General features: G+C 34.4%; 2 protein-coding genes across 3 annotated transcripts; one reads left to right on the top strand and one right to left on the bottom strand.

The window, feature by feature from the left end:
- The first annotated feature begins 122 nt into the window (after positions 1-122).
- On the top strand, positions 123-4,930 carry LOC106129941 (protein unc-119 homolog). The gene is made up of 3 exons (XM_013328654.2): positions 123-700; positions 801-973; positions 1,451-4,930. Exons 1-3 carry the CDS (start codon positions 348-350, stop codon positions 1,567-1,569), a joined length of 645 nt encoding a protein of 214 aa, XP_013184108.1. The 5' UTR covers positions 123-347; the 3' UTR covers positions 1,570-4,930.
- Positions 4,931-5,257: 327 nt separating this feature from the next.
- On the bottom strand, positions 5,258-12,171 carry LOC106129936 (E3 ubiquitin-protein ligase Siah1). 2 transcript variants are annotated; one of them, XM_013328649.2, is made up of 8 exons: positions 11,824-12,168; positions 11,092-11,211; positions 10,206-10,322; positions 9,527-9,697; positions 8,744-8,791; positions 7,596-7,803; positions 7,086-7,224; positions 5,258-6,769 (listed from the first exon to the last, which is right to left on the bottom strand). In XM_013328649.2, exons 1-8 carry the CDS (start codon positions 11,895-11,897, stop codon positions 6,300-6,302), a joined length of 1,347 nt encoding a protein of 448 aa, XP_013184103.2. In that variant the 5' UTR covers positions 11,898-12,168; the 3' UTR covers positions 5,258-6,299. The 2 variants fall into 2 exon arrangements, with proteins under 2 accessions (XP_013184103.2, XP_013184104.2); XM_013328650.2 differs by lacking the exon at positions 10,206-10,322 and having other exon boundaries at positions 11,824-12,171.
- Between the last annotated feature and the right edge of the window lie 3,499 nt (positions 12,172-15,670).

Below are 15,670 nucleotides of genomic sequence, written 5' to 3'. Positions count from 1 at the left end.
TGTAACTTGTTTCAAAAATGCATTCAGGCAAATTAAACATTCTTGAAGAAAAGAAATACTTCTTCATTGACAGGATTAAAAAGAAAAGGCAGTATATTTCTGTAAGCGTAAGCCTGTTTCACAGTTTAAAAAAAATATTGTCAGGTGTCAGCAGACAAAATAAAAAATGAAAGAAAATTAAATTCATTTGAAAATTGATTTTATTGTGTCTGTCTTGTGTTCAATAACTATAAATAATATAGAAATGATTTGATACATTCATGAGGAATGCTATAAATTTCAGTCGTGCCTACATTTTTGTGATTACTATATTATAATCTACATAAGAATTCAATCTATAATTAAAAATGAGTTTGGTTGGGAAAAAGTGTGAATCAATACCCATTTCAGATTCGAATAAAGATGATAATATCACTTGTGTAATCACCCCGGAGGATGTTTTGCGCCTGGACAGAATTACTGACACATATCTCTGCAGTCCTGAAGCTAATGTATACGATATAGATTTTACGCGGTTTAAAATAAGGGATTTGGAAACTGGGACAGTACTGTTTGAGATTGCAAAGCCCCCTACTGATTTCGGTGTGGATAACGAAGGCGCCGAGGATGCACTGGATGAACCTCTCGACCCTAATGCTGGCAGATTTGTTCGGTACCAGTTTACACCACAATTTTTAAAACTGAAGACTGTTGGCGCCACGTATGTTTAACATTTCACAGCTTAAGAATTTGTATTTATTCAAAAGTTTCTGATATATTTTAGTGCAAACAAATCAACAAAATAAAATTTTTCATTTCAGTGTGGAGTTCACTGTGGGGCCTCGGCCAGTGAATCATTTCAGAATGATTGAGAAGCACTTCTTTAGAGATACTTTGCTCAAGACATTTGACTTTGAGTTTGGATTCTGCATACCATTTTCCAGAAACACTTGTGAACACATTTATGAATTTCCAACTCTGCCTTCTGATTTAGGTCAGTTATATCAATAATCACATATTAATATTTTTTAATTTATTTGGTAAACAATTAGTACTTGTAATAGTGTACTGAAATAAATACATATAATAGTGTACTATGTTACCCTAACATTTTTAGAATCTTGATAAGTATTTTACAGGTAAATACCATGTATAAAATGTATCCAATTAGATTTACTTCTATTTATCTGGTTCTTGCTTATTGTTAGTTGAAGTTGGGGATGTGCTGAAACCTTTATTTTATTGTGTGAGTAGAACCAATTGTGTGGGTGCTGGAGCATGGCAGTAAGATTTACAGATTTTGAGGTCAGACCATTGTACAAAAAGACAAACAGCTCTAACACACTATGTTTCTTTCTCCACTATCAGACCAGCATGGCAACTTGCACAAGATATAAACATTGTAAATTATTTAATGATCCCTAAAAATTTTACAGTGATTTTCATAATTAAAAATATATTTTATTTTCAGTTGAAGAAATGATTGCAGCTCCATTTGAGACATGTTCGGACAGCTTTTATTTTGTGGACAATCATCTTGTGATGCATAATAAGGCAGATTATGCATACAACGGAGGCATTAACAACTGATTTACAAGTTTTCTATTAACTTAGGTAATGTTGTCACCTTTAACATAATATTTTTTTAAGAGATGTATCTAATAATATCATACTGAATCAACTATTTAAAGCTATTTCTCATTGTTATTATTACTTTTTATTCAGCATCAGATCAGCACATTATTCCAAAAATAATTTTTAAAGATTTGAATCATATTATTAGTGAAATGATTTGTAACAGGTGTTTATTGTTATACTGTATACATTCCACTGGTTTGAAATTGGATTCTGAACTGTTATTTGGTTTTAATATCTAAATTATTGTGATCATCCATAGCATTCCTATTGTTAATTCCTTTTCAAAAATTCCCTGGGGCAATAAGTTGTTAATTTTAGTTACTCTAAGTAGTTGTTTAAGAATCTTGATTTTGTAATTATCCAATCTTAATTTATTTCTTTATAAAGATTTTTACAGCATGAATATTTAATACATTTGTGAGTGGGAAAAGAAAACAAAGAAACAAAAGAATAAAGAGAACGAAAGTCGCATTTTCGTAAAAATATTTAAGTCCCTATTCGTCAAAAAAATAATAATTTTGAATTAATTGAAAAGATTTTCGTAATATATAATAAGATTTGTATTTTCCCTCAATTATGAAATAAAACCTAGTTTAGACTATTAATGGACTAGACATAAAGTTACGTGTACATAATCAATAATTCTGAACAAGGCCGCCGCTAATGTCACCGGGTGTATGTGCGTGATTCACTTGTAATAATTCTCACGGGTGGTGTGAGGGGCGGGCCCTCAATGACGGATATACATTATGTTCCCAAGTTCAAGTTGGTTTTCGGGCTAACTTTGTAGTTCAACCCAATATTGTATCCCTTGATTGATTGAAAGAAGTAGGTATTTAGGCGATGGCTAGCAACCTGTCGCTATTTGAATCTCAAATCTATCATAAAGCCAAACAGCTGAGTGTGGCCTTTTAGTTTTTCTAGACTCTTGGATCTGGGATAGGCAAAGGATGTAGACGACTATATGTACCTATGTTTTCAATTCCATGAAATTCAAGGCCATAATCATCGCTTCGTATAATCTTTGACATAAGTACGCCTAAAAACAATTATGATTATGAGCAATGAAAATAAAATAAATATGCGGACTTCTCCCTAGCAAGCTCCCCAGGGAGCAAGCAAGATTTGTAAATTTATAGGAAAATTTTACAAATTATGAATAAAGGCTACATTTTTCTTAGTTCAGGGTTACAGGCCGTGTTTTATGTTATAGAAATTCCAACATACCTACTTAATAAGACCATGTAAGCTTACATTCTATTCAGTCAGAAAATTTTACACAATATTTTTTCTTTATGATAATTACATTCCATAAGTACCATTCCGTTATCTGCCCTAACACGTGGCACTGCAATCTTCATCAGTTATGTATCTCTAAGTCTATTTTTTTATTTTATTAAATGCATTAGTTAAGCGAGGGAAATCATGAATAAACCTGCAAATTCAGGCCACCATGATCCAATATGTGCAAGGTTGTGGAGTCAGACGGGAGTCGCTTCAGTTCAGTCACGTTTCTTGACTTACGCAGGATCTTGTCCAGAGAGGTGGGGATTGGTTTCATGATTTCAATGGTTTATTGAAGTTTAAATAATATTATGTCTACAGAAAATAGCTTAATCCACTCAACAGACAGAACTACTAGCAATGTGCCGCGTGTCATTCCTATGTGTGCGTGCGGTCTTAAATATTTTTGAGGTGTTATTTTTTTATCCAATATTTTATATAGGTACCTATTTACTATGAAAATTATTTTTTCAGGGAATTTGTTATTCACACTAAGTTATCGTTAGCACTATTTAGCACTTAACGTTTGTTGTTCACTAAAATGTTTTTGTGTGAGACACTTTTTTAATGTGATTAGGCTAAGTGGGTGCTTCATTGATCTAAATACTAGTCACTCGATTAAATGTTTAAATTAATTGTAAGTTTCATTTATTTATACATCATGAAAAAATGTTTGAAACAAGTTTCTATACAGGGTGATGGAAGATGATAATAATAAATTCTATACTTTAAACTAGACTTGTCAGCAATATTTATTAGGGACTCTCAATAAAAATTTACACTGCATGTTCAATACATGTACATTGGAATCTTATATTATATTTTTTTAATGTTAATTATTGGTTTCTAGTGATTGTGATGCTCTAAAGGCGTGTCTCCTGAGACACTGTTTTGTGTTTTCTAATATTTTAAATGAATCATTTAACAAAATATTGAAATAAACTTTGTTAGATTGCCGCAGTCGCAAGAGAATAAATGCCACAGACGCCACATAACGAAAGACGGTTCGAAACGGACAACTAAAAACACATATAACAAGTATGTACTAGCTTATTGAGTCTGCTTGCAAAATTATTTTAAGTCAGTATTTTAATTAATATTTGTCACTTAATTGTAAAGGTCTTGTCACTAAAACCTGGACAGGGCTGCTTGTGCCACTCACAGAATAAGAAATTTACTTACGTACCAAATATTATCATAATTCTAATAATGAGCACAGCTAAACAATATTTTGGTGCAAGCAAGAGTATCCCGCCAGAGAGGTATTATATAATTAGAAAATGTAGAACCTTTTAAGCCGTCCAATCTTGTCCTAATAGGACAAAGTACTATTAAATTTAAATTCTTAAGGGTACGAAATTGAATGTGTTCATTGTATTTATTTATGTATATTTCATTTGTTTTTGTTCTAATGCTTAATTACTAGCCCCGCAAGTAGCGTTAGGTTTATGTAACAGTTATTAGAAGTGTACCTAGCTTGATTCTGGTTAAAAATAAAATATAAGTGGTATCTATATTGTAGGTTTGTCTGCAACGGTCAAGCAGGTATCTGAAGTCATCCTATATGCGTATTCTACAATAAATAACTGCCATTAAATGAGAGCCCACTGCAAATAGATAATTATATACAATTGAACAATAATCACACTAAAATGTACTTAATATCATAATTTTTGTGAGTTTATATTTAGTAAGTAATTAACTTCTCTATCAGTAGAAAACACTGAAATTTGTATTATTGGTTGGTCATAAAAATCTAAATATTCAAGTATTTGCGGTGTTTTTGTTGCTTTTCTGTAGAAAGTAGCAAAAAGGAAATGCTTTGGTGATGTAGGTAGGTTTGACTGTTTCATAAATTTGCACGTTTTATGGTTTTGTAAATTGCATAATATAGACAATCAAAATAGAAATCGTCAGGAGCTGAGCTGGGCATCCTGGTTAAGTATGTAGGTACCGGATATGTGAAAATCACTGTCACCACACTAGTTTTGTCGATGAAATAAAGAATCAATATGTACCTACCAGTATAGTTTTATTGATCTCCCGTGATTCCATTTGAAACGAGTACAGTAGAAGGTCTTAGTCATATATCTAAAAAAATATCTTTTGAAAAATTTGGATTGAAAGTAATTACTTTTTGTCGTCTAACAACGCACGAAGTTGTTAATGCATAAAAAAACAGTCAAAACATTGAATTGAGATGCAATGTGAAAAAGTTATTGTGGTAATTTCATTACCACTTATTGCAACGACAAATTTACCAGCACTTACTGCTTCTATAGCATTTATTATTTCAAATTCTTTTTATGGTCTTTGTTGTGTATCTCATCTCGACTAACAAAAATAAATACGTATACATGTTCCAAAATGTTTTATTGAATAAAATCAAATACAATTCATAAAGACAAATCCAAAATTATGGCAATAAATTCAATATGCTTACAAAATGTTACCATGTTAGTTTCAAATCACCCAAGAAATCTTAAATTTTAAATGATAATTGTTATAGAAATATGCAACACTAATTATATATAATATACATACATACATACATAAAATCACGCCTCTTTCCCGGAGGGGTAGGCAGAGACTATCTCTTTCCACTTGCCACGATCCCTGCATTCTTCCTTTGCTTCATCCACATTCATAACTCTCTTCATGTAATCACCTATCGACCGCTACAAATTGTTACCAATTACATACTTTCAAATCATACAAATAATATTGCAGCATTATATCACCTATATTCTACCTAAAATTTAATTTTTTTACGAGCTTGGTCTTCCCATTTACCATTTAATTACGTTGCCAGCGGTAAACCCAATGACCTGGCCACACTAGCATTACGCATAATGTAAAGAAATCTGGTATTCGCCATCCTATGCTTAAACAGAATCAGTTGCTGTTTGTTCTCACTAATTCGATTAATTAGTTTTATCTTCAACTTAGTGAGTTTTTTTGAGAACATTATAGACTTACAAATTTAAATAGGCCGTGCTTCTGATTAGTCCTACGTAATTTAACACAAGGCTGTCTTCTTTCATATCCCAATAATTAATTCACTTAGTTCCATATTATTATTATTTATGGTTACATTATTTTTCTCATACATTCTTATTAACTAAAAGTAAATTCAGTTACATTATAAAAAGACAGAAATGCAATATTTAATTACAATTAAAAATCAGTATATTATATTTTTAATTATCATTTCTTTTATTGATTGTCCTAAAACTAAGAAACATAATACATAATAGAAAATAAAGAAAAAGAAATACTGACGGTAAATACTAAATTTAAGGAAAAAAAAAACGCTCTTGCATAAATATCACTACCTATCTTTGATCTAAGCAGTGTACTGTGATAGATCCATAAGATTGGCAATGATATCATTAAATTCACTTGCGGTGTCCGCCGCGTCCTCTGTTATTTCTTCCAAAAGGCTTTTCATTCTTAATGTAGAACTTGTAATTTATCTTGTTATCACATACAAAAGTCGAGGCATAAGACAAGGGAAGTACAGCACATTTAGCTTCTGACATTATTTCGTTCATACTGGTATTAATGGGATAGCAAATATCAGAATACTGGTACTTCCTGCGTGGTTGGCCCTTGTGGTAGACGTGAATTTCATAAATCCATTTTGAAGCGCTAATATTTGTTCCAATTAGCTGAACAACTAAGTACATATTTTTCTTTTCTTGGGAGACAATCAGATGAAAGACGAAGTTAAAGTTACCGATGATTACCAATTGGGCGATGTGGCAGTTGTTTTGGGGGTTGGGTAAGGTCATTTCGGTATCAACGGCTGCTTGGCGATTCATAGGATGAACGTGGTCGAAATGAGGCGCGACTTGAGATAGTTTTCCTGGAAGGTAGAAAAAAAAAAGAGTTGTAGAAAGCTTTTGTTTCATACATTTTAGCTACAGTGACAGAGATGTTGCCATGTCACACCTTACAAAACAAAAGCGCTCCTCGTACGTACGTACAATATTACCACTTTTATTAGTTACCTGCCCAGAATTCAAATTTTTGTATGGCGCGAAATTATCTGAGCACTCAACTGCTCAGATAATTTTTCCTTTCAATCATAGCGCGCTATTCTAACTGTACTTGTACTAAGTTTGTTATTCCGCGAATGTGTAACTATAAAAGATTACTTATACTTTTATCAGTGGTTTTACCTTTCCAAAAACATCCAAAAGTAGGGGCTAGTGGACAGGGCAACTCTCGGAATGGGCATTCTTTAGCGTGGTTCTCGATATCCGCCATCTTCATGAATAGATTGCAACCCTCTTCTTCGTTTGGACATTTAACTTTCATCTAAAATAATAAATATCGTGAAAGATCATCATAAAAGGTCAAATAAATGTTCAGATGTAGATATAAGTATACATAGGTAGTTACACCACATATAGATTTTTTAGCAATATCTTTTAAATTTAAATACCGACATCGGTCGGTTACAATTTTATAACTCAAAAAGGTATGTTTAAATTAAATAAAAAAAATTATAGTTCAACGATTAAGGGAAGTATTGTTTTTTGTTATCTCTGGCGACGTAGGGACTGATCTCCGAATGTCAATTACTACATCATTTACCTAGTCTTCCAGCTAGACGTAGCTTTCAGTTTTGTTATTAATGCCGCTGTTTACCCCGCAAGGGTTAAAAACTTGATGCGTATCCTACTTACCTCAGCAATAAGCGCCTCCAGGGTGATATTTCGCATATCAGTGATTGGCTGATGGCACAACCCACAGGATCGGTATCGCTTGCAGTCATGGCAAGAGCTGTGCCCTTTTGCGCACTGGAATATGGTCAGTCCATACATTTTCTTGCAAGTAGGACATTTCATCTCGTTGTCGCTGTCCCTTTTGGAGTTTGGCTCTCGGGAGGGAGGCCTAAATATGAACAACCAAATTAGTTGCGTAGATACAGACTCCTAGTTATAACAGTCATACAGAACTGTATACAGGGTGACTTTTAATTCAACTGCATAAATTTAACTGTTAAGTGTAGGTACTCATCTAAAGGATATTTAAAAAAGTTAAAAGAAAAATATCGGTTCATATTTCAGAAAATACAAAAAAAAATAAAAGTATCAAAATCTACGATCCTAAATACGTCATATCACTCCCGCCGGCGGAAAAGCGACGCGTAAGATTCAGAGTTCAACGAATTCATTCAGCTGAGCGATCTCGTCAACTCTGTACTTTACTTGATCTTAATACCTACTAGAAAAATAATTTATTTTTAAGACATTTATTTACATGTTTAGTTTTAATTTCTTTTTGTAGAGACCAATAGTTTTTGAGGGTTTTTATAAATGTGAATGATGACGTTTAATTTAAAATAAAAATAGGCTCAAACGGCTCAGAAGCATGGGTATAGCATACCGCTAGTACAACTGCCATATCAACAAATAAGTAATGCAACAAATTCCGAAGGCGGATCGATGTTGGTAACACGCTGATAAATCTTTGCTTATCAGTTAAAAGTTCTCGATCTTTGAAGTGAAGACTGCCCAGCTAAGAATAATAAATGTGTAGTTGAGGTAGGCAGGCAGTGGCTGGTATCGTTCAAAAAGGGAACCGGGAACACGTAAATATTAAGAAAGAGAGAGAGAATGTGAAGTAATAAGTAAAAAGAGTAACTCGGATGCGCCTCGTCACATTAAGTTTATTCTATCACTATGTGGCGACACTGCCAGGACTTGTTTATAGATTTCAATTATTTAAGTTTTTAAATTGTAGAATATTATGAAGGGAATACCCTATCTAGCTAGCAACATGAATCTAGAATAGCAGCATTCAGTTAGGGTATTTCCGAACGTTTAGTTACCTTGAAGTCGAGCGCACCCTAGGTGCAGGAGGAGCCGATGGCACACACCTGTAAGATTAAATAAATACTACTTACTACTACTGTGCCGTGTGGTTCCCGGCACCAGTACAAAAAAGAATAGGACCACTCCATCTCTTTCCCATGGATGTCGTAAAAGGCGACTAAGGGATAGGCTTACAAACTTGGGATCCTTATTTAGGCGATGGGCTAGCAACCTATCACTATTCGAATCTCAATTCTATCATTAAGCCAAATAGCTGAACGTGGCCATTCAGTCTTTTCAAGACTGTTAGCTCTGTCTACTCCGCAAGGGATATAGACGTGACCATAAGTATGTAGTTCCTGAGATTAGCACGTTCAAACAAACAAACTAACTCTTCGGCTTTAAAATATTAGTATAGACTAGCTGTGCCCGCGACTTCGTCCGCGTGGAATAGTTATTTTGGGCTTCATTGAAACCTTCCAGGATGAATAATTTTCCCCGTTTTTTTTTCCCATTTTCCATTATTTCTTCGCTCCTTATAGTTGCAGCGTGATGTTTTATAGCCTATAGCCTTCCTCGATAAATGGTCTATTCAACACAAAAAGAATTTTTCAATTCGAACCCGTAGTTCCTGAGATTAGCGCGTTCAAACAAACAAACAAACTCTTCAGCTTTATAATATTAGTATAGATGAAATCAACATCATGTCACACTCATCAGTTAGTTGCGTTTCAACGTCAGATTTACCAGACCAGAACTTAATTCTTCTACAATCAATAATGTTTAGGGAAGCAAATTACCTTTGTACATTTCCGGTATTACTGACAAAGACAAAATCCGAAGTAGATTGGGCCACATTGCTCTGCGCCTGAGCGGTTTGCAAATTCGGGTACAAGGTGGTGGCCTGAAGCCCCGTTGCTTGCTTCAGCTGCGTGTGAGTGTAGTTGTAAGGAGTCCTAAGTCTCTCTGAACTGAAATTAAAACGAGTACCTACCTTAAGTGCTCGGCACGAAAGTTGAAAAAAATTCTATGGACGCCGGCCAGATTTTTTTGTACTATTGGCTCTGCCTACTTCATATGGTATAGGTATATAGACGTACATATAGTCACGTCTATATGCCTTGTGAGTTGTGAGGTAGTCAGAGCCAACAGTCTCGAAAAGATTGAAAGACCACATACAGCTGTATGGATTCATGATAGAATTGTGTTTTAAATAGTGACAGATTGCTAGCCCATCGCCCACAAGAGGAATGCCAAGTTTATAGGCCTATCTCTTTACGACATCCATGGGGAAGGTATGGAGTGGCTCTTTTCAAAAGTGCCGGAAACCTTAACCTTATGTATGTAACATCATTAAACTATGGTGTGTGATTTGAAGTAAGTATTTTCTTGCGCCATACTTAAGTTAATAGATACACCTTCCGATAATCATAAAACCTTCTGTATTTGTAGCCACATTGCGTGTTATATTCAACTCACGTAGTTGGAGGGCTTATTTGAACGGGTGTTACGCCTCGCGGACTGTAGGTGGACTGGTGGGAACTCGATGATGGGCCAGCAGTGTTGCTGCTCCCAGCACCATACTCAAATGGAGATCTTTAAAAAAATGCCACTACATATTGCATGTTATAAACCATATAAAGTATGTAAGTAAGTATCAAAATAAATCTTCTTATTATTAAAATAAAATCCTTCACCGCATCTGCCTATCACACGTCTATCATCATCAACTAAAAAGTACTAGGTATTTATGTTCTTTTTGCTAATAGATAGCTCACGAAGGGTTGAAGGGTTCCCTACCATCATCAAGTTTGTTATTTCTACTCCTGCCATCATAATATTTATTTGCTATATTCACATTTCTATCTGTTTATTAAAATCAACTTAAAAATTGCTTAAAATTACTTTTGTTGTATGGGCCTCCCTTTTATTTATTTTGAAATGTATTATTAAAAAAAATTACAACTAAAATAAATAAAACAGGTTTTTTGTATTATTCCCTTAATATTATTATTTTTGCATAAATTTCAGCTTTCTAGCCAAAACAGATTTTTAGATACAGCCTGGAGACAGACAATAGTCCAATTTTTACCCTTATAAAGTATGGTGTGTGTGTGTTTGTTACAGGGCGCAGTGTCCTTACAAACTTTCACATTCATAATACTGGCAACCCACCCTGCCTACACACGGGTATCATAATATATAAACCAGCTCTTACCCGCAGCTTTGTCTGCGCAATAAAACCTGCGCATGCGTGACATGCTACTCCGCAGGTATGATGGATGACTAGGTGGATAATGCCTTAATTAATAAAAATTAGGGGTTAAAATAGAACATTATCATTAATATCTGAAATTCTACATACTGTTGGGTAGTAGTAGCTGGTGGACTTTTTTGTTCCTTTTGTAGTTGCTTAATTTTCTGGTCAAAATGTTGCTTCTGGCGTTCCAGTAACTCAGCTACATCTGTTTCAGAGAACTGACTCCTGAAACAAAGAACATTTTCTTGAAAAGAATTAAAAATAGAGTTAAGTAACTGTGTAAGAAAGTATTAAAGAGTTAAGTAGGTAGGTAGATGCCTAATTTTTATTTAACCATCACAAGTTTTAGAGAAATTATTGAAGAACTCATGATATCAGACAAATGCTTGGTGTCATTCTTAGACTGTTGGTATGTCTACCTCATGACTAAAAAACTAACTAAAACTAAAACAAGATATGTTGTGATATGATGTGAATAAATAAGTTCGAGACTTGTGTTACGAGAGATACTATCTCAATGATATAATCACAACTTCAACAGTCATATATATCATATATGTAACTACATATGTATGTATTTTTTACTGAAACGGTAAACATGGCCTTCCAGTCTTTTCGAGACTGTTGGATTTGTCAACCCCGTAAGGGAATAAAGACGTGATATATATATATGTATGTACCTTAATTATGGGATTAGCAATCTGTGTGATTTGTCTTCTATGTAAATTTATATAATTCACGTGCAAACGGTGAAAGGTAGGTAATAGGTGGGTATAACAATCCAAGATGGCAGAGAGCAGTTAAAAATATGGAAAGCAAAAGCACTTAGGTACCTACCTTGGTTGACGTTCTCTGTAATGAGGTACATGCTGCGGATATCTCTCTGAAGGTTTAGATTGTTCCGTGCCCATGACGAACAATTAAATTTTCGCAAAAAGACCAAATATCACCACGAAACAATTTCACTTAACCACTTGATCGACCGTCAGCACAGAACAAAGGATAGGTAGATAAAAAAGTGTACCAAGATAAGAACCGATAACTAGGTATATAATGAGCCTTAAATATTTCTTTAGATCGCCAAAACTCCGTCACGCAGAATAGAAACACTGTAGGTGCATAATGCAGTGCGATTTTATATATACGTGTCTGTCCATAAACGACTCGAGTAGTGGAAAATTGGAATTACCCGACTTTAGACGCACTGTGTTACCAACTGCTAAAATAAAAAAAAATCAGAAGTGTAAAAAAGCACGAGATTATGTAAGAACACTTTTACCCCATTCGTTTTCAGCAAGCGATATTACAACTGTCATGAGAGTCTAACTAGACAAGTCGTTATAATATATATGTCGACGTAGGCGGTCGTATAGTACCTGTACTTTCGAAACCCCAAAAAATTGTTGTAGCCGCAGCACTTGCTGCAATGAGTTTGACTAATATTAATAGTGTTAGAACAATCCGACTTATGAGACTACCTCCGAGTAGGAGCTGATAACCTTGATTTTATATTAAATTTATTCAATTTAAAAAAGGAAGATAAAGAAAATTATTAACCCCTGCAATCTCATTTCTTAATTTATATACCGTGTGGTTCTCAGTAGGTTAGAATGGTACCACTCCACATCTATCCCACGGATGGCATAAGATTCGACTAAGGAATAGGCTAAAAAACTTGGGATTATTTTTGGCGATGAGCTGGCAACCTACTTAACCATACAGTACAGCTGACGGTGCGGTGGCTTTTTAATTTTTTTGGGACTGTCTGTGCAATGAGCAAGTTTATGAGTATCGAAAATGGTTTGCTCCAAAGAAAGGAAATAATTTTACGCGTCCTTGATTTATATCGAGAGATGCCATATTTATTATTTTTGACAAAAAAATCAAAAACGTATAGGTATATACATACATTCATATAATCACGTCTTTATCCCTTACGGAGAAAACAGAGGCAACTGTCTCGAAAAAACTAAAAGGCCAAGTTCAGCTGCTGTTGAATAATAAATATGGCATCTCTCGATATAAATCAAGGACGCGAAAGTTTCATTTGTTTTTTACTTTTTAAAGGGCGCTTAAAATTCATGTCGGAAGTATTTTTAATTTAATATTACAAGTTTTCATTTAAATTACATAACCTTAATTAACAAATACTAAACTGGTATACCTACCTAGTGTGACAAAATCTTTGTATGGTTAACTGACATTCATGTAGCAATTAAAAATGAACACAATTTAATCGATACCGTACCTTTCACGGGAGACATTTCTTTTATTTTTTGATTTTGTTGAACCCATTTCTTCTGTTATAATTAACTATAGTTTTTAAGAATTGATTAACGTATTATCTAGTTGATGATAGACTTATAATAATAAAAGTCATTCGTTCCATAAATATGACATGATTTTGTTTTTGACATTGTAGCTACCTTCATAAAAAAATATTAAATTGTTGTTAAGGTATTATCTAGTTGATGATAGACTTATAATAATAAAAGTCATTCGTTCCATAAATATGACATGATTTTGTTATTGACATTGTAGCTACCTTCATAAAAAAATATTAAATTGTTGTTCTCGCTAGATTAAAAAGATTGATTCTCTTTTTAGTAAGACTACCTAAGATTTAAACTCCACCCTTTTGTTGTAAGAGTTGACTAATAATAATAAAGGAATAATCGTTATACAGAGCTGGCTTATGTATCACGGGTAAGTACCAAAAAGATCTCTTTCGACATCACGAGATAAAACTGAAGGCACTGGCCTGGTTTTCAGCCATGAATGTGGCTCTGAATCAAAGGCCTTGTTATAGTCAATCCAGGCCACAGAGAGTTCCGTCGTACCTGCTGGCTAATGGTCATGTCAATAAGTAGCTCTTTAGTACCACGGGACTTAACCCTACACCCGTTTTGAGAGAAGGCTATAACTTTATTCGTATCTATGTATATGCGATATCTCCCACTTTCGTTACACCTTTTTCTTCACTTTGAAAGAGATGATTCTGCTGAAATCGATCAATTCTGTAGCGACAATACGCGCTGCCCACGCATCAACTTTCTGCTTTAGGAAATATATAATTACTGGGTCTATTACCAGTACCAGCAAAGATCTGATACACAAAGCGCATGACTCGAGGGCGATGGTCGCCCTCCCTAAATCAGAAGTTTTGCAAGAAGCGTCCTAAGGTGTGTAAAAAAAGTTCCACGCAGGGACAGGACGACGCGGAGCAGGCTGCCCCACATACCCCAAGCGTGCCGGAGGCCGCCCTCTACCTCGCACAGATCTTGGCGGCGACGAAGGCGACAGCAACCCGTCTTTGTCAATCGACACAGCCGAGGTCGGAGCTGTGACGAATTGCTCCTCCGACGACGTTAAGCTTGGAACGAAATGGGCAGTGATGGGCGTGCGTTTAGTCTCCCTTTCAAAAATGTGGAACGCTTAACGATTTTGCGGGATTATTATCACGCTTCTTTACCGGAAGCGATTTTTTATGAGGAGGAGGTTCACTTACCACGATCTATTTATTTCAAATATTATATAAACTTAACCCTTAACGGTCTTATGCTGTTCAGAACCGCCTGTCATTGTACACATTTCTTTTAAATGATATACTGAAACATATACTTAAATTTCAACTTTACAGAAGAAAGTTTATTTTTCTTCCTAAACTGTGCAGTTCTCGATGCACCTGGTAGGTACTTTTGCTTACTCTAATCGCCTGTCAATTTTTTTTTATAATTATCAATAAATAAAATAGCTGATATTAAATTTTGAAGCTTACAGCAGGAAGTTTTTTTATTCTATGTATTTTACATTTTAAGAAATAAAAGTGTTGATGACGTGCAGGGCAGATGCCTGCCAGGTCATGATTTTTGGCCTTGGTGTACTATGAATCATCACTCTACACATTTCTAACCTTACAGGAAGACCGTTACTCGGAAGGTTCACTAGCTCTCCAACTAGCACTGTTTCAAGAATGCACCATTTTATGGGTGTCAACGAAGTGACGAAGAAACCGGAGATCATATTATTTTATAACCAAACCAAAATTGAAGTAGATCTACTAGACCAAAGGTGCTCGAATTAGTCGTCGCCATTGGCAATATTCTACAGATTACTTGATATTTATTGCCTCAAATTGTTATGTTTTGAACCTGTCTGTGCAGACACTAGGACAGAAGATTGAAAGCAGGTTCAAGTTTTTGAAGAAACTTGCTGAACAGCTAATAAGACCGCATATGGCACGTGAAATTGCAACGAGATATATGTGTTAGTATACAACGCATACTCCAGATCAGCGTGACCCCTCCAGCAGCTGTTCCATTCATTAGCACTGCTGAAGAGAGATTATCAGTTCGTTAAAATTGTTCTACTTGTGAATACAAAAAGAAACGCAAAATTCATGTGTTTCGAATGCAAAGCGTCCATTTGCCTTGAATGCTCAAATAAAATTTGTTCTAATTGTCGCGAAAAGCTCTAAATTTAGCGTGTGCAATTTTGTTTAATTATTTTATTGAGAGATTTTATTTTTGTTTAAATTCCTTGTTAATTGAATTATATAAAAAATATAAGAATAATTGCCTATTACTTTAAATATTTTTTGTGTATGTAATTTTCTAAAACTGTTAGAAATAAATAAATAAATAATAAAAAGCCTTTTATTAAATAAATAAATTTCTCATTTCAT

Source organism: Amyelois transitella, chromosome 22 (genome assembly GCF_032362555.1).
Source record: "Amyelois transitella isolate CPQ chromosome 22, ilAmyTran1.1, whole genome shotgun sequence".
Taxonomy (NCBI): domain Eukaryota; kingdom Metazoa; phylum Arthropoda; class Insecta; order Lepidoptera; family Pyralidae; genus Amyelois; species Amyelois transitella.
The sequence above is the reverse complement of the archived record's forward strand: the minus strand, read 5'-3'. Positions and strand labels throughout refer to the sequence as shown.